A 19166-nucleotide genomic window follows, 5' to 3' on the forward strand; every position below is an offset into this window, starting at 1 on the left:
CACAACCCAAGTACTTTGAAGGGGGGCACCTTTTGGACCTTTACTGGGGCAACAGTAAAGCCCCCCTTTTTAAGCAATTGGAGCGCCTGTGTCACAAAGCCCTCCAGATATGCTGGATCCCGATATCCCAAAATTAAATCATCCATATAAGCAAATATTATTGAATCCCTTGACTTTAACATAGGCCTTAAGAGAGTAGCAAGATACTGTTGACAGAAACTATCAGCCATTCTCTGTGGTAACACTACCTATTCAAAATGTTCATCGGGTTTGTAATAATTAAGCGAAGGAACAGAGAAGGCAAATTTATAAAAGAAGCAATCCTTAATATCAATTACTGCAAATGTCTGTTCTGTGGAACAGAAGGAGTCCAGGGCATGCCCATTGAGGGGGTTCCCACTAGTTCCAACCTCTCATTTATCTGAGAGTATGTACCAAGACCAGAATGCCTTTTGCATTACAAACACCAGAGTGTTCCATGGGCTCACAGAAGGGCGGATATGTCCCAGCCTTAATTGTTCATCCACTAGCTGAAGGAGTGCTAGCAGCTTAGGTTTAGTCAGTGGCCACTGCTCCACCCATACAGGTTTTCCCAGTGCCCCTCTGATAGGCAGCACTTGGGGGGCAATGGTCTTTATGATTGGGGATATGCCCAGATAGACCTCTCAGGCTCCCCCCTGTAGTGGAGGTTGAAAAAAATCCTTCTCTGTGACCCCCTTTAGGTCCTTTTTCACCCTTTGTGCCTCTTTCTCTTCCTCAAAAGAAAGCCCGATGATCTGTGGTCACAACAGCATCCATTTGGCCTAGCATGTCCTGCCCCAGCAAATTGGCAGTAAGGCCTTTGACCACTAAGGGGTATATCTTTCCTTGGTCCCTGTCTGGCTGGTCCAGCACATTAAGGTTATTGTTTCTCTTGATTGGGAGTTACCTCCTACCCCCAAAACCGAAGGCTCAGGTGCAAGCTCCCAGGTGGAAGGTACTTCCTCCTCCTGGAGTACTGTCCTATCTGCCCCTGTGTCTACCAAATAGTGAAACTTCATACCGCCTACAAAAACGGTCATTTTTGGATGAAGTCCTTCCATCAAGGGGACAGTCCAGTAGCCTTGAGACCTTCCAATCCTACCTTTAGAAAGACTTCCTCCCTTTTTTTTAACGGGGCTGGAGGCTGCCCCTCCCTCTAGTTTAAAGGCTTTCCCTCCAGGTCAAATTTTTATCTACAGTCCTTCTTCCAATGGTATCCCTTCCTGCACTGAGGGCATGGGGTAGAGGGGGGCTTATCCCCTCCTGGCCTGTTGAGGGGGCGCAGAGGAGGGTGTTGAGGACAGTCTCTTTTAAAATGTCCCCCCTGCCCATATCTAAAGCATGTCCCTTTTCCCAGCAGCCCTTAGGACCCTTGACCCTGGGTTTCCAGGGCCTGGGTGATGGCCTCCGTCATGGCAGTCATCTGTGCCTGTAAGGCCAGGGCCAAAGACTGGGATTGGTGTTGCTGGGTTCCTATATCTTGGGAGGCTACCACCCATCTGCTCAGGGAACTGTCTTTTAATCCCATGCAGACCATTCTATCGTCCTCATTCATCCCTTCCCATACCAACAGCCTGATAAATTGTTCTCTGAGGTCTCCAGGCAGCAGCTTGCACTGAACATTCTGTTGGACCCAGTCTATAAACTCTGGCAATGGCTTGTTGGGCTACTGCCTCACATCAGCTATGGGGTACTCGGTAGGCGCATCATCCAGTTTAGCCCAGGCGTTCAACCCAGCCTGCATCACCTGATCCCAATATGACCCAGGGATCCCTGCTTGCTGAACTCCAGTGGAGTAACCATCTCTCATTCCCGACAGCATAGCATAGGAAATAGGAATGGTGGAGTTAACTTGTCTATTTGCCTCAGCTTATACCCTACATTCCTCCTTATCAAAGACACACCATTTGATAAACTGAGAACTAGGGAGGACTGCCGTAGCCACATCCAGCAAGCCAGTCCTTAGGGGATGACAGGTGATGTCCTGCAACAAGGTCTGTGTCATCTTCCGCCACAGCCTTCAGAGCTCTTTAAGATCCTTGGCTTCCCAAGGATACCAGTCTAAAGACCTGCCTGGCCCAGAGGCCAAGTTTACTGGGTAGGTTTGGGGGGCCCTAGTTACCTTCTCCCATCCCTCCTTGATTGGGTAGGCCTCATAAACTGGGCCTCCAGGTCTCGACCTGCCATTGTCCAGTCGATCATAGGGGTCCAGGTCCCGCGGATTTTCTCTGAGGGTGGCATAGTGGGACCCAGCCTCCTCACTCCTAGAAGCACAAGGCAGGGGTCTAGAGTTATCTGGGGTGGATGGTTCAGCCCATTCCTCCTCCACTTCATCTTTGGCAGACCTCTCCAGTCCTTCTCCTTCTCCCTTCTTACTGAAAATAGTTACCCATACTGAGAGTCTCACTTACTCTTGGCCTCAGCCAAGATTTAGATCCTTTGTGCCCCAAGTTTGGGTACCAGATGCAGGGTCTTAGCCCAACCACAGAAGGTTGAGCTGGGTCTGAGGAAGAGTAAGTGCACTACTGCCGGTTTCCCAGCCTGGTAGAATCCTGGAGACAATCAGATGCAGCAGGGAGTCTAGTCAAGCAGGAACACATTTATTGGCCCACAGCAAGCTGCTTTTAAAGGAAAAAAAAACACAGAGTGGAAAAACAGCCAGCCAATGGCTTTAAAGGTCACTCTATCATGCCCCTAGGTGCCCTACGCTTTACCTAGTGAACACGAGCTGTTCATGCAGTGACCTCATCTGGTTCCATCTAGGCAACCAATCATCTTTTTTGTAAACAACTCAGGACTCACTCGTCTGACTTTCCCTCAGCACCATCTTTGACTGGCTCGTGTGCCCTACACTCACAGACAGGCATTACCTCTGAGTAAAGGGTTGGGAAAAAAATTTCCAATCAAATAGACCTAAGAAACAAGCTGGTGTATTTATGCTAATATCTAACAAAATAGACTTCAAACTGAGTTTAGTTAAAAGAGATGAAGAATGTCATTTCATATTAATCACAGTAAAAATCCATCAAGATGAAGTCTCAATTTGGAGCATCTATGCCCCAAATACAAGGGCACCCTCATTTATAAAAGAAACATTACTAAAACTTAAATGACACATCAAGCCCCACACTTTAACACTCTGTTCTCACCACTGGACAGGTCTGCCAGAGAGAAACTTAACAGGGAAATAAGACAACTAAAAGATGTTATGACTCAAATGAACTTAACAGACATCTATAGAACATTCCACCCAAACACAATGTGGGTGATAGTTATGTGACTTGATCTGTTGGGAGGGGGCTGAAAGTGGCACCAGGACATAACCCAGGGGCATAAAGTGGCTTTTTGGAGCCCACTCCCTATGGTGAGTTACCCTGCTCAGCTCTGATACAGGGGACAGGGTCTTGGTCCTGCCACCACTTGGTATGCCAGTCTTTGTTGACACCCCAAGGAAGGCCTCACCCCTTCTGAGGAGTAGATGGGAGTTGGGAAAAGTGGGAGGTAGGGGAGAGAGCAAGGGAGGGGGTGGGAACTAGGGTTGGAGTGTAAAATAAAAAATAAATGCTTTAAAGAATAAAAAAAGAATGCAGCTTTTATGAATCATCACCAATCCCAGGGTGGGTTTTTCAAGTGGCACAATTGCCTTTGGATTATGCTCCTGAAAGTAATCCTAAATCACTATTCTATTGCTGTGAAGAAACATCACAACCAAGACAACTCTTATGAAAGCATTTAATTGGAGGCTGTCTCATAGTTTCAGCGTTAGTCCATTATCACTTGGCAGGAAGCATGGCAGTATGCAGACAGACACGGTGTTGGAGAAGTAGCTGAGAGCTGTGTATCCTGATCCACAAGCAGAGTGAGACTGGGTCTGGCACAGGCTTTTAAAATCTCAAAGTCTACCCCAACACATCCTCCAAGGCCACGCCTTCTAATCCTTCTCAAATAATGCCACTCCCTGGTGACTAAGCATTCAGATACATGCACCTATGGACCATTCTTATTCAAACCACCAGAAACCCCTAACACTTGTTCCTATAAGTAACCTATAAGTTCAGTGACTCACAAAGCTCTATTTGGATGGAATCATTTCTATGATCTGTTGTCACTGCCCTACATAGGGTAAATAGCTGTTATTCTGATTGCCCCCCCAAAAAAGCTAACACAACACAAATCATTAGTACATATACACTGAAGTATTCAAAACATCACAAGTACATCCATAGAAACACCTAAAATCCATGGCTCTGTGAGCACTTGAGATTTGAGAACATATGGAAACATTTGCCATAATCCATACATGTAATTTGTATTCAGTGTGAACCACATTTAACATAGGTAGTGAAATACATTTTTTAGGGCTACTATTTCTTTTCTTGAAGTTATTCTCTACTGTGAGATCACAGGTGAACATTAAATTATTTAGCAGGCATATAACTGCTACACATATCATATCAATAGTGTTTTGCTCTATTGCAGTTGTTCACATACTTTGCAAAGCCTGAGAAAATAAGAAAGTTTCCATGTTACATTATATGGTCTCCTCCTTGCCAGATTGTGAACTTTTCCAAGTTCATTACATTCATGGGGCATCTTGAGTGTAAGGTCCTTATGCATTTTAAGATTTATTTTTAATTATGTGTATATCTGTGTGTGAGGCACTTGCAAGTGTCCACAGGACCCAGAGTCATCAGCTCTTCCCTAGAGCTAGAGTTACAGATGGTTATGATGTACTGTTGTGGGTGAATCTGTTAAGCCACTTCTGGGACAACTGACTACCTGTGTTGAGCTCAAAAACGTGAATACTTCTTAATGGGCTTTTCTCATTCTTTACATGAGTTTCACTCTGTGATTATTATGTTCCACATGATCAGAATAATAAGTAAAGTCTTTCTCATATTCTTTCCATTTACAGTTTATATCCACTGAAGTATGAACAATGAAAGCTTTCTCAATTCCTAATAATCATAGGGTTTCTCTACAGTATGTGTTCTTAAGTGTTTAGTAAGGGCTAAGTGCTCAGTAAAGGCTTTCCCACAGTTGTTACATACATTGGGAAGCTCTCCAGGGTGCACATTCATATGACTACAAAAGATGGAAGAATGCCTAAATGCTTTGCCACGCCCTTTATACTCTAAGGGCTTCTCTCCAGTGTGAGTTCTCAAATATGCATTAAGAGATGAGGAGGAAACATGCCTTCCCACACCGTTAAGAGGTTTCTTTTCTGTGTGACACCTTAGATGTTAAAGATGTGAGGAAGGAGTGAAGGTATTCTGACATTCTCTGCATTCATATGACTTTTCCCCCAATATGAGTTAGTACATTCACAGTAAAGCTAGTGGGGCCACCAAGGGCTTTTCCACAGTCCTTACTTTGATAGGATTTTAATTCAGTGTGAATTCAGAAGTGCATCTTAAGGCATGCAAATTTCTAAGAGATTCTGTACATGTCTTATATTCAAAAGGCTTCCTAGCAGTATGAGCTTTCATATGTTAAGCTAATGACTGCTCTCCCACATTGCTAATACAGGTAGGGATTCTCTCCATTGTGTGTTTTTATGTGTCTGTTAAAGCAGGAGCACCCATTGACGGCATTCCCACAATCCTTACATACATAGGGTTTCTCTCCAGAGTGAGTTTTCATGTGTCTGCAAAGGTAAGAAGACCGTGTAAATGCTTTCCCACACACTGTACACTCAAATGGCTTCTCTCCAGTGTGAGTTCTCAAATGTGCAGTTAGATACGAGGAAGATGCAAAGGCCTTTCCACACTGATAGCATTCAAAGGGTTTCTCTCCCGTGTGACTTCTTATGTGTTCAATAAGGCCTGAGGATGTTCTGAAGGCTTTCCCACATTCCTTACACTCATATGGCTTCTCCCCAGTATGAGTCAATACATGCGTGGTAAAGCTAGTCCGTCCACTGAAGGCTTTCCCACAGTCCTTACATTGAAATGGTTTTATTCCAGTGTGAATTTGGAAGTGCTTCTTAAGGCATGAGGAATTCCTAAACGATTTTGTACACACCTGACATTCAAAGGGTTTCTCACCAGTGTGAATTTTCATATGTTCAGTTAGTTGATAAAAGCTAGTAAATGCCTTCTCACATTCCTTACAATCGTAAGGCTTCTCCCCAGTGTGAGTTCGTGAATGTGTATTGAGGCATGAACGCACAGCAAAGGTTTTCCCACACTCCTTACAGTTATAGGGTTTCTCTCCAGTGTGAGTTCGCATGTGAATCCGAAGGTAGGAGGAACGAGTAAACGCTTTCCCACATACTGTACACTCAAAAGGCTTCTCTCCAGTGTGAGTTCTCAAATGTGCTGTAAGATAGGATGAAGAAGCAAAAGCCTTTTCACAATGGTTACATTTAAAAGGTTTCTCTCCTGTGTGACTTCTCACATGCTCAATAAGTCCTGAGCATTTACCAAACACTTTCCCACACTCTGTACACTCATAAGACTTCTGCTTTTTATGACTTCGTACATGTGTAGTAAGGCCTGCTTGTGCAGTGACAGCTTTTCCACATTCCTTACCTTCATAGCATTTCTCTAAAGCACAACAATTTGTGGATTCAGTAAAAGCTTTCTTACTTTGCTCCCACTCATAGAAATTTTCTTTACTGTGATCTTTGTTGTGTGCCTTAAGTTGCAACCGATTATCAAAAGCTTTCCCAAAACTGCTGCATTCAAAAGAACTGTCCTGAATGCATGCCCTCTGGTAAGGAATGCTTCGAATCAGAGCAAAGGCTTCTTCACATTGAATCAACACAGAAAGTTTCTCTTCAGTAGAGGTTTTCTTGAATGAAGGAAGCAAGTCTTTTCTATACCAATTATATTCAGAAATTTTTTTGGTATTGTGAATATTCATATATGTCTGAAGGCATGGATATTCACTGAAGAATTTTCCAATGTTGTTAGAGTCACAGAGCTCCCCTCCATTGTGGCTTCCTACCTGTTGATAGAGAGAGATGAATGAGTACTGAAAATTTTTTCAGACTTAAACAAAACATTATTGGGGCAACTTTAAAGCACAAAGCTTCATGCCAGAAAACAGGTTCGTGTAGGCAAAGGCTACTTCTCTCAAACATCTTTTACTCAAGCATAGACATACAATAGAATTCCAAATATTCTCTGACTTTGGAAACAAAGAAATACCTTTGTTAATCTTGCCAGTTGTGTCTCATTTGATATATCTGACCAATAACTATCCAGCTGAAGTTCTGTCTCTTTTGTCTCAAGGTCCATTTTCACTTCTAAAATAAAACATTAAAAAATACACATAGGAAAATTTATACAACAAAATGGGATGTTAAGTATTTATTCTGATATTAAACATGCTAAGCAAGCCTTCAATCCCAGTACTCGGGACGCAGAGGCATGCAGATCTCTGTGAGTTCAAGACCATCCTGGTCTACAAGAGCTAGTTCCAGGACAGCCTCCAAAGCCACAGAGAAACACTGTCTCAGAAAAAAAAAAAGAAAGAAAGAAAAGATGCTAAGCAAATAAAGCAAAGAGAATTAAACAGATTGATTATATAATTAAATTTGATTACATAACTATAATTTGGTAGTCATAAAGATCTGGGGTCAACATTCCACATGGAGGGATGCTCTCTCAGTCTGGACACTTGAGGGAGGGCCTAGGCCCTGCCTGGGACAAAATGACAGACTTTGGAGATCACCCCATGGACGGCCTCACTCTCCCTGGAAAGCAGAGTGGGGATGGAGGGTATTAGAAGAGTTGGTGGGGACAGGGCCGGAGGGGAGGGAGAGGGAACTGGGATTGACATGTGAAGCAAGCTTGTTACTAATTTTAAAAAAATAATTTAGAAAAATTAAAAACAGATCTGGGGTCAAGCTGGGTGGTGGTGGCACATGCCTTTAATCCCAGCACTCGGGAGGAAGAGGCAGGTGGATCACTGTGAGTTCGAGGTCATCCTGGTCTACAGAGTGAGTGCCAGGATAAGCTCCAAAGCTACACGGAGAAACCTTGTCTCAAAAAAAAAAAAAAAAAAAAACTGTGATCAAAATAAAATTAACAATTTTTTTCTTTTTTATTTATTGGGGGTGTGTGCATGTGTGTGCCGACAGATGTGTGCACACACATGCATGGCATGGCACAAGGTTGGAGGTTAGAAAAAAATTAATATAGATAATTCTTTCCTTCTACCAGGTGAGCTCCAGAGACCAAACGCAAATCAACAGGCTTGAAAGAAAGCACCTCTACCTAGTAAGCCATCTTGGTGGCCCCAAAACAATTACTTTTGTGTATGAAACTACATGTGATGATAAACAAAAAAGGCAGTATACAACTGCAAAAAAATAGAATCATAAACTCAAAGTTGAAAAGATCATTGTTGAAACTGTAAGCCTGGATACTCGGTGGGAGAGATGGGTCAGTTGTTAGGAGGACTTGCCACTTTTTCAGAAGACTAAGTTTCAATTCCCAGCATCCACACAACAACTCACAACTATCTGTAACTTCAGTTTCGGGGGTCTGATGCCCTCTTTTGGGCTTCTGTAGGTATCAAACACATAAATGGCATACAGACTGACATATAGGCAAAATACCCATACACATAAAATAAAATTTTTGAATATTTTTTTAATTTTAAAGAAAGTGTGAATAAAACAAATAATATATAGTAAGAGATGCTGAAAGTATCTCAAAACCTACAGTCCACAGACTTCAGTGTTCAGATTCAGATTTTTGTTTTTACATTTATTTACTTATTTTTTATGCATTTGTACGTGTGCATGTATATATGTGAATAGAGGCTTGTACCATGTGGGTTCAGGAGATCAAACTCAGGTACTCAAGTCTGGTAGAAAGTTTCCTTACCTTTTGAGCCATCTCATCAACTTTCAAGTTGGTTTTTCAAAGTTTTTTCATCGCTGGCATTGAGAATGGATTTGCTCAAAATAAAATGTATTCTTATATGAAAAAAAAAATTTCCTGTGGCTAGAGAGATGGATTAGCAGTTATAAGCACAAAACCTAGCTTCAATTCCCACCATACACATGGCAACTCAAAACTGTCTAACTCCAGTCCCAGGGCTCCACAGGCACTGCACACATGGTACAAAGATATGTATATAGGCAAAACATTCAGAAAGATAAAAAAGGGAAAAAACTTTTTCCAAAAACACTTCCTCATACTTCAAAACATGCTGAACTTGCCAATAAGAAATTATTTCAAATTATGCTTGTTGTTATTCCTGGGGTCCCACGGCCACCTACATGGCTGTTAGCATTTAGGCAAATTGCTCAATCATCCCAGGTATTAGCATTTCCCGGGATGTGCATTTGCCATCAGCATTCAGGTAAAATGCCGTCATCCCAGGGTCCTATGTGCATGCACAGCATGGTCACATAATCCATAAGTATGAATGGCATGGCTACGTAAACCCCCACGTGCATGCACTAAGTGACCTTTAAAAGCAGACACTTGCAATCCACTTCCTTTCTAGCTACGTTTCTTCCAGACAGGCCCCTCTCCCTACTCTTTACTAATTAAACTCTTAAAGTGAGTTTTGTTGTATATCTTGTGGTCTGTTCTCAAGCACAGTAAATAACAATGCTCACCCTGGAGACTACCTTGTTCCACTACAGTCAACAAATTTACTTCCTCTAACCAAGAGATCAGGCTGGATTTGACAAGCTGAACTCTTATACATGGGAAATAACATGTCAATGACAAAGTGACAAAGGCTCACAAAAGAGGTGACAAACCTTGGCATGAAAGAGCAATTAGATTTCTAATAAAACATGACAATTATTCTCTTTTTTGAGATAGGGTCAGGTAGCCCAGGCAGGCCTTGAACTCACTGTGTAGCCAAGGGCGCCCTTGAACATCTCCCAAGTACTAATTTACAGGCATGTAACACCATGCTTAGTTTCATGCAGTACTGGGAACTGAACCCTTTGTGTATGTTAGACAATCACTCTACAAATACTGCTACATCCCCAGCCCTTAGAACCTTTTTTATAAAGATTTATTTTTATTTTATGTATGTGAATATTTGCCTGTATGTATGTATGTATGTATGTATGTATGTATGTATGTATACCATATGTGTGCAGGTGCCCAGGAAGGCCAGAATAGAGTGTTAGATCCTCTGAGATTGGAATTACAGATAGTTATGAGTTGCCAGGTAGATGCTAGGAGCTGAATGTGGATCCTCTACAAAAATAGCAAGTGATCTTAATCACCTAGCCATCTCTCCAACACTTAGAATTAGTTTTAAATAGTTCAAAAGGCAAATATTCATTATTTGGAATATGTTTGATCCCTGATACTGTATTCAGGCCTAAACATGGAGTAAAGCCAGGCAATGATAGGAAACACATTTAATCCCAGAACTCAGGAGTGAGTTTGAGGCCAGCTTGGTCTACAGAGTAAGTTCCAAAACATTCAGAGCTACACAGAGAAAACCTGTCTTGAAAAAAAAAATAGATGTAAACATTACTGAATTTTTCTTCAAACTGGATATAACATAAATGGATAAAGATCTTAATGGGAAATGACTATACCAATAGCTATTTAGTTTTTTGTTTGTTTTGATTGTATTGAGACATTTTATTCCTCTGCAGCCATGACTGGCCTTGTACTTGCTATATAGCTCAGGCTGGCCTTGAGTGTGTAGCAATTCTCCTGCCTCAACTTCCTGCATGCTGGAATTATAAGTTTGTACTATCGTGCTCAGCTAGTTGTTACCTTTTGAGTGAAACATTCACGTGGAAAAACAGTGAAAACAGATGATAGGAACACAAATGATGACTTTTCTGATTCAGTATATCAAAGACAGTATAAAGTTGTACATTCTAAGGAAATGAGTGTGATGTCACTTACTAATCCTAAAAGCATTTGTTGACAACTGCCAATAGCAGATTAAAATATGCTATGGCAATGACAGTGTCTCTATCGTTCCCCATTATATTCCCAATTACATCATCAATCTTGAATAATACATGGTTCTTCCTTCAGACCCTACAGGAGATAATGGCAGTCTCACCTGCTGAGGCCAGGTTCTGATAGTTCTCCAGCATCACCTCTCTGTAGAGGCTTCTCTGAAATCCATCCAGTAAAGTCCACTCTTCTTTGGTAAAGTACACAGCCACATCCTCAAACGTCACTGAGTCCTAAATCATCACAGGCATGCCAGTTTGAGCAAAGTGACATCATCTATGTTCACTGGGGAACATAAAGGAGTCTAAGGTCCCCCATATTCTATTCCAGAGCTCAGTGGTACTAAGACACCTCTATCCATATTCTGAGGACCTCATATAATCAATCATCTGACTTGGAACTGTTTACTCATAAAGTTACACTTCTTTTTTTGTTTTGTCTTTCAAGACAGAGTTTCTCGGGATAACAGTCCTGGCTGTCCTGGAACTCACTTTGTAGACCAGGCTGGACTCAAATTCACTGAGATCCACCTGTCCCTGCCTCCCAAGTGCTGGGATTAAAAGTGTGCACCATCACCATCCAGCTAAAGTTACACTTCTACAACTTACACAGGGAGCTCTTCTCAGCTTGTTGATATATACTGTAGATGCTATAAGCACAATACAAAGACTTGCTAAATATGGCACAAGAGAAAGCTTATCCGCTAAGAGTACTTGTTGCTCTTACAGACCTGGATTTGGTTCCTAGCATATACATTGTAGTTCACAACTATCTGTAACTCTGGTTCTAGAGGATCCACCTTTCTCTTCTGGCTTCCATGGGCAGCAGGCATAAACATGGTATACATATATACATACAGGCAAAACACTCATACTCATAAAATTAAAACCTAAAAAGAAAATTTGTTAATGATGTATGAATGCATTCTTGGAAAAAGATACCAAATTTTCCTTATCATCTGCTATAATAACACTTAGAAAAATAAATTAGGTTCTCAGTACCAGGAAAGTTAAGAATAGCATGATTACTAAAACATGGTAATTTTCAGAGTAATCATTCACCAATTTGAGACACACCTTTCCAGGAAAATCCAACTAAGTTTTGACATTTTCTTTGTTGTTCTGATGGGCTGTGGGGACAACTCTACTCACAAGGAAATGTGTTCTCTATTGATCCAATTTTCACATCTTTTGGAAAGATACTAGTAAAATCCATGCTATTTTTAGATAACCTCTAATTTTTTTCATTATTACAGTCCGTCTTCAGAAATATCACTCCATCTTGTATGAATTTCATTTCTCAAGTGACTTTCCATGTCTCGATTTTCTACACTGGAATTCTTAGTCTTCTGTGAATGTACAAAATAAAAAGTATCCTAGTGGTTGATATCTTTAATCCCAGCACTCAGGATGCAGAAGCAGGAAGATCTCTGAGTTCCAAGCCAGCCTGGTCTACAGAGAAAGTTCCAGGACAGCCAGGGTTATATAGAGAAACCCTTTCTATATAATATATATATATATAGATATAGATATAGATATATATATCCTAGTAGTTCACATCTTTACAGCACTTGGGAGACAGAGACAGAGATCTGTGAGTTCAAAGCTAATCTTGCCTACATAACAAGTTCCAGACTAGCTAGAGGTACATCGTGAAACCCTAGAAAAATCGAAATGAAAAATCTAAAAAGAAATGAACAATGGGGAGCTGACAGTATAGCTCAATGACAACACACAGAAAGGGATCCTTCATTAACTTACCATTTCTATGTCTCAGGAATACGTCCTCTCAGAAATCTTGTTGATATATTAAATGTTTGGATTTTTTTAAAGCATTTTCCTGTTCTGAAATTTTACAGACAAAAAAAAAAAAACAAACAAACAAATTTCAGCTTGTGTTACGATAAATCTTTCCGCCAAAAGCTGCCTGAGCCCTACCGCCACGTGTGAGCTTTATGCCAACCGCCCGCACGAGTTAGGCCCAAATGAATACACAGAAACTTGTATTAGGTTCAAAGCTGCTTGGCCAATGACTAGGATTCTTCATCTGTTAGCTCAGTCTTAATTATCATAAATCTATATATTTTATAAGACTTATCAGACGCCTTATTGGTGTCCCTCCTTGCTGGTGGATCACATTGTGCCGCTGGAGTTATTTAATTTTGAACCAATTAGCAGTATAGTATGGGCTTTCTCAATCTTTGACCAAATTAACAATTATATCAGGGGCTCTCATTAAATTTAAACATTGTGTCACCTGTATCTTAAATACAAAAAACATATGCCTCACTTTAATTGCACCATTGTTTATACAGAATCCATTTTCCTAACATATTCCATATAAGGCACAAAACTCTATTATAAAAATTAGAGTTGATGGGCAGTGGTGGTGCACACCTTTGATCCTAGCACTTGGGAGGCAGAGGCAGGTGGATCTCTGTGAGTTTCACGCCAGCCTGGTCTACAAAGTGAGTTCCAGGACAGCCAGGCCGTTACACAGAGAAACCCTGTCTTGAAAAAGAATTAAATAAATAAGTAAATAAATAAATGTAAATTGATGGGCTTGGGGGGCTCAGCTGCCTACTTACTCACTCATACAAGAGTGAGAATCCTAATTATAATACCCTGAACCCATATAAAAGCTCAGTGGGTGTGGTGGCTTGAATGAAAATGGCCACCATAGGCTGATAGGAAGTGTCACCATTAGGAGGTGTGGCTTTGATAGAGGAAATGTGTAACTAGGGATAGGCTTTGACTTCTCAGAAGCCCAAGCCAAGCCCAGTGTTGCTTTCTTCCTGCTACCTCCTGATCTGAACTTAGAACTCTCAACTACCTCTTTAGGATCATGTCTACCTGCGTGCCCCATGTAACCCACCAAGACCACAATGAACTAAACCTCTGAAGTATAATCCAGCCCCAAATGAATGATTCCCTTTATTAGAGTTGCTGTGGTCATGGTTTTTCTTCACAGCAATAAAACCCTAACTAAGACAGAAATTGGTAGTTAAGTAGTTTGTGTAGCAAATAACTTGCTCCAAACTCTGCCATCAAGAGAAGTACAGTATGCTAACCAAACAGCCTAAAACAAAAACTAAAACTTAACCAGGCACTGTGACGCATGCCTGTATGTCATTCCAGTATTGGGAGGTGTATGCAGGAGGATCAAGAGTTTGAGGCCAGCCTGGCTAAAAAAGCAGGGCAGGACATCAAAACAGCTCGGCAGGTTAAGGTATCTGCTGCCAGGTCTGACCGTGTAAATTAAATCTCTAGAACTCGCAGGATAAAGAGACAGAGAATTGTCTCTGACTCCTGCAAATTGTCATCTCCCCTATACATATGCACAGGCACATACCTACAATGATAAGTAAAGTGGTATTTAAACAGGAAAACCACAATTTTATTCTACTTGAAGTATGTCTTTGTTCCATTTTATACAAAAAGATGGCCTTTCTTGTTTTTCCCATTTTCATAGTTAAGTTAGCGACCCTTGCAGCATAACCTTTAATCACCAAGTCTGGCACATTGATTGAGGTTATCAGAATAAATATATTTTTGGCAGAAACAAGACTGACTCATGAAATCAAGTGCTTATTACTTTTCACTGAAGGTGTAACTGATATCAGCAGTGTGTTCACTCCCTTCTCTTTGCTCTATTTGTTCTCCACCAAACAACAAAAGAATCATGCAGTTTTAGGATGACTGCAGTAACGCATTGCCTCCCATTTGCAAAAATAGCTCATAAGACAAATTATAAGGACATTAAAGTGATTCTGGCAGGTTCAAAAAGTTATGAAAAGGAAAAAGGGTGGGAAGGGGAAAGGAAGGAGAGAAGGAAGTCAGTTCTTTATTATAGGAGCATTAGCCAGCTTTGTTAACACTTCCTGTGATGTTTGGACCATGTGGTGAGGCCAGTAGCATATCCAGGAATTCTAATACAAGAAACTGTCAATGCTGACCTACTTACTCACCATCGAAACAACAAATGACAAACTATGGAGGCTCCCATGAAAACAGAAGATCTCGCAGACCCTGAGCCTGTTACCTTCCATATGGAAACAACATCTAAACTTGGCAAGAAACTGAGAGAATGGAACCCAAACTTGAGTCCTGTGATACATTCCACCTCAAGTTAGGCAAGGGCTTGTCTGCCCTCAGTCCCTTGACATTGTCAGGTTGCTGAAAAACACCATCCCTACCTAGAACATTTGACTACCTAGAATGTCCCCTGTCCCTTAAGATTAACTGAGTGACTGATGGGAATGTATAGACTATACAAATGGCACTGCTGACAATCATATGTAATAGAGCTTAAAGGGAACTCTGTTCTTTCCACTCATTAGCAAGGACATCCATAATAAAGGACAAGACCTAAAAACAAAACAGTTGACCAAAGGTCAAGCAGTCATCATAGTGTTTAATGTTCTGTCAACAGCTTGTCTGAACTTTAGATTTATGAGTTACTGGACAATTACTTTAAAACTCTCTGCTTCAAGCCCTGTGAGGTGGCATATGCCTATAATCCCAACACTTGAGAGACAGTGGTAAGCAAATCACTATGAATTATATATATAGTGAGTTCCAGGCCAGCTAGGGCTACACAGTGAGACACTGTATTGAAACAGGAAAACTAAACAAAACAAAAACAAATGTATACTCTTCATGGGGTATGGAGAAATGTTCAGTGGTTAAGAGCACTTACTGCTCTTATAAAGGATCCGCCTTTGGTTCTTCAAGTGGGTCACAGTTGCCTGTAATTTTGCTCCAGGGGATTTCTAGGCTGGCTGTCTTCTGGCTTTCTCAAGTGCATGCACACACACACACACACACACACACACACAGGTATCTTGGACCTCTTTCTTGACAGTTAACAAAATATAAAGGCCTTGTCAAAACATCTCTTGTTTCTGTTACTCTCAGTGAGCTTCTTTCTTTCTTTTTTTTTTTTTCCCCTTTGGTTTTTCGAGACAGGGTTTCTCTGTATTACTTTGGAGGCTGTCCTGGAACTAGCTCTTGTAGAGCAGACTGGTCTCGAACTCACAGAGATCCGCCTGCCTCTGCCTCCCCAGTGCAGGGATTAAAGACATGTGCCACCAACAACCGGCTGTGAGCTCATTTCTTAATGTTCAGCTAAAGATTCTAATTCCTTAATTTCCTATCTGTGGGAAACTCACATTCCTTCTCTGTTGTTTCCTCCTGATTTACATCATTTGAACACCATTTACTGCTTCTGCAAGTTACAGATTGAAGAATATTTCTCCCCACATAGGAAATGACTCAAGTATCAAATTAAGAGTAATCCCTGGTTCATTGTGTCTCTCTCCATAAACATAATCTGCAATTCCAGAAAACTTTCATTATCGCCTCTCTTCTCCTATTTATATATGTTTATGTTTGAGTTTTTAAAATTTTATATTATTTTATGTGTATGACTGCTTCACCTGACTGTATGTATGTATGTGTACATGTGTGGCCTGATGCCCCAGAGAGTTCAGAGGATGTTAGATCCCCTAAACTGGAGTTAGGGATGATTATGACCCACCATGTGGATTCTTGGGACCAAATCCATGTTTTCTGCAAGAGCAACAACTGCTCTTAATACCAAGTGCCTCTCCAGCCCCCTCTTGGTTATATTTTTGGCTACAGTTTAAACAGTCCTTTTTCTGGTGTTCATTACTTCCATTCAAAAACATAAAATAATACTATCCTCTACTTCTACATCCTGATCAAACTGTAATAATAAATGTATATTCTTGCCGGGCAGTGGTGGCACGTGCCTTCAATCCCAGCACTCAGGAGGCGGAGGCAGGCGGATCTCTGTGAGTTCAAGGCCAGCCTGGTCTACAAGAGCTAGCTCCAGGACAGCCTCCAAAGCCACAGAGAAACCCTGTCTCCAAAAACCAAAAAGAAAAAAAAGTATATTCTTAGTTAGATGACTTACTAAGAAACAAAAAAGAAAGTATAGTGGGGGGGGGGACTGGAACGGTGTCTCAGTGGTTAAAAGCAATAGCTGCTCTTCCAGAGGACCTGAATTCAGTCCCTAGCACCCACAGTGGTTCACAGCCATCTTTAATTCCAGTTCCAGGGAATCCAATGCCCTTTTCTGGTTGGGAGTGGAGAGATGACTCAATAGTTAAAAGCACTGGATGTCTGGAGTGATGGCTCAGTGGTTAAGAGCACTGGCTACTCTTCCAGAGGACCCAGGTTAGATTCCCAGCACCCACATAGCAACTCAAAAAACCATCTGTAACTCTAGTTCCAGGGGATGGAATGTCCTCTAATGGTCTCCAAGGGCACTTCACTTACATATTGCACAGGTAGGCATCTTGGTAAAAACACCCATACACACAAAATAATATTTAAAAAAATAAATTAAAAAATGCATTGGCTGCTCCTGTAGAGGACCCAGTTCAATTCCTAGCATCCATGCACGTAGTGACTGGTGGCTCACAGCTGTCTGCAATTCTGGTTCCAAAGGATCCAGCTTCCTCTGGCTTCCTCCAATTGTACTGCATATATGTGGTGCACATACACACAATGTGCAGGCAAAAGACAAATATAAAATAAAAGTGTCTTCATAGAAAAAATAGCTCTAGGTAGAATTTTGTCTCCATGCTTTACCCAGCTGGATACAGGAAATATAAAAATAGAGGAACCAATTAAACACAGCGGTAGGACTGGGACTATAGCCTTGAAAGTTTGAGAGACATTGAGTTCACTTGCGGTACCACAAAAAAAGAACAAAATCAGAATGGGTGCCTAGATTCTTCTGAAAGAATGAATGACTCATCCAAAAGACAATAAAACAAAACAAAAGCAGTTGCTCTCGGTTCAGAGAGAAACAAATAAGCAATTACAAGATATGGGCCTTGAATATGTAGAAGAGACCTAAGAAACAAGCGCGGGGGGGGGGGGGCGTATACTTTGGGGGCCTGGAGAGATAGCTGAAAGGTTAGGAGCACTGGCCGCTCTTCCAAAGTGTCAAGTCTCAAACCTTGGGACAAAGAGCTGGGGTGACGAGTTAAATACCAAAACAGACCTGGGTGCCAGGTTCTCCCAGCCTCCCTCAGTCCCTACCTGCTACAGGCTTGTAGGCTGCTGGGCTGCTCTTCCCTATACAATCCATTTTGGCTACCAGCCCTCTCCCCAGCACCCCCCCCCCGCTTTTTTTTTTTTTTTTCCTATCCCCCTGGCTCCTCTCTCTCCCCTCTCCTTACATGGCTTAAGGTGGTGTCCACTCTGGACTCTCCCGGATGTCCCTGCCTCTGGCTATGTTCTCCCACATATCTATAATACACTTTCTCCTCCACCATACTAGGGGCAGTCACGTTCTTCCTTTTCCTTCCCCCACCCCTACAGAGGACATGAATTCAGTTCCCAGCACCCACACAGACGCTCACAGCCAGCTGTAACTCCAGTTCCAGGAGATCCGATGCCCTCTTCTGGCCTCCACAGGCACCGAGCATGCATGTGATGGAAAGATATGCATGCAGGAAAAAAAAAAAAAACAACTATACACACAATAAAATAAGGCAGACTTAGGTATTTTGGGAAGAATGAAGAGAATTTTAGTTTTACTCGGGCTACTTAACAGTAGCATCGCTTGCTGAGACAGGATTTTGTAATGGCGCCCAGGCTAGCCTCAAACTCCCTCATCTTCCTACCTCCGCCTTCTCAGTGCTGGTGCTGGAATGACAAGTGTACTCCACCACATCCTGCAAGAAGCTGCTGGGGCTGCGGTTGGCACAGCGGGGTGTGCGCACTGCTCTTGCAGAGGACCCGGGTTCGCTTTGGTTGCCACCTTTCACAACCGTTTTAAGCCGAAAAGACGCTTGCTTACCTCAACCACGTAAACACTTCGATCCTCCAACTCCCGAAGAGGACTTAAGACCACAACCCAACGGGCGTAAATTATTTTCCTTTTGGAAGAAAACGGATCGGCCCGCGCTCGCCGGCTCGCCGGCTCGCCCGCTCGCTCGCGCACAGCCGGTGGAAGAGCCGCCGCCTCAGCCGAGGGGCCCGACTCTTGTCACACAGGCTGCCAGCCCGACTCCACCTCCGAAGGAACTACAAATCCCAGAGTCCAGGCCGGAAGAGACCGAAGGCAACCGCCGCAGCGCTTCCGCTTCCGGCCTAAGGCTGCAGGAGCTGTTCCGGCTTCTGCTCCGGCTCCGCGTCCTGTAATTTGGAAGCCTAGAAAATTCTAATTTCCTTCCACCAAGTTGCAGTTAGCCCTCCGTAG

The 19166-nt window shown here is 42.1% G+C and overlaps 1 protein-coding gene across 2 annotated transcripts; it reads right to left on the bottom strand.

Annotated features, from left to right (window-relative positions):
- Positions 1–3736: 3736 nt before the first annotated feature.
- On the bottom strand, positions 3737–19006 carry LOC100774856 (zinc finger protein 26). Of its 2 annotated transcripts, XM_027411427.2 has the most exons (6): positions 18765–19006; positions 12689–12772; positions 11035–11161; positions 7176–7273; positions 6555–6972; positions 3737–6341 (listed from the first exon to the last, which is right to left on the bottom strand). In XM_027411427.2, the coding sequence occupies exons 2-6, from the start codon at positions 12689–12691 to the stop codon at positions 5542–5544; spliced, it is 1446 nt and encodes a 481-aa protein (XP_027267228.1). In that variant the 5' UTR covers positions 12692–12772; positions 18765–19006; the 3' UTR covers positions 3737–5541. The 2 variants fall into 2 exon arrangements, with proteins under 2 accessions (XP_027267228.1, XP_027267227.1); XM_027411426.2 differs by having other exon boundaries at positions 3737–6972; positions 18765–19004.
- Positions 19007–19166: the final 160 nt, after the last annotated feature.

The sequence above is a fragment of the Cricetulus griseus genome, chromosome 4 (assembly GCF_003668045.3).
Source record: "Cricetulus griseus strain 17A/GY chromosome 4, alternate assembly CriGri-PICRH-1.0, whole genome shotgun sequence".
Lineage (NCBI taxonomy): Eukaryota > Metazoa > Chordata > Mammalia > Rodentia > Cricetidae > Cricetulus > Cricetulus griseus.

Bases quoted from the DNA above. Each gene is read 5' to 3' on its own strand.
- LOC100774856 (XM_027411426.2), bottom strand. The intron at 7,274-11,034 runs GTGAGACTGCCA...GTTTTATTTTAG, and splicing joins TCAGAACCTGGCCTCAGCAG to AAGTGAAAATGGACCTTGAG. The intron at 6,973-7,175 runs GTATTTCTTTGT...CTCTATCAACAG, and splicing joins AACTGGCAAGATTAACAAAG to GTAGGAAGCCACAATGGAGG.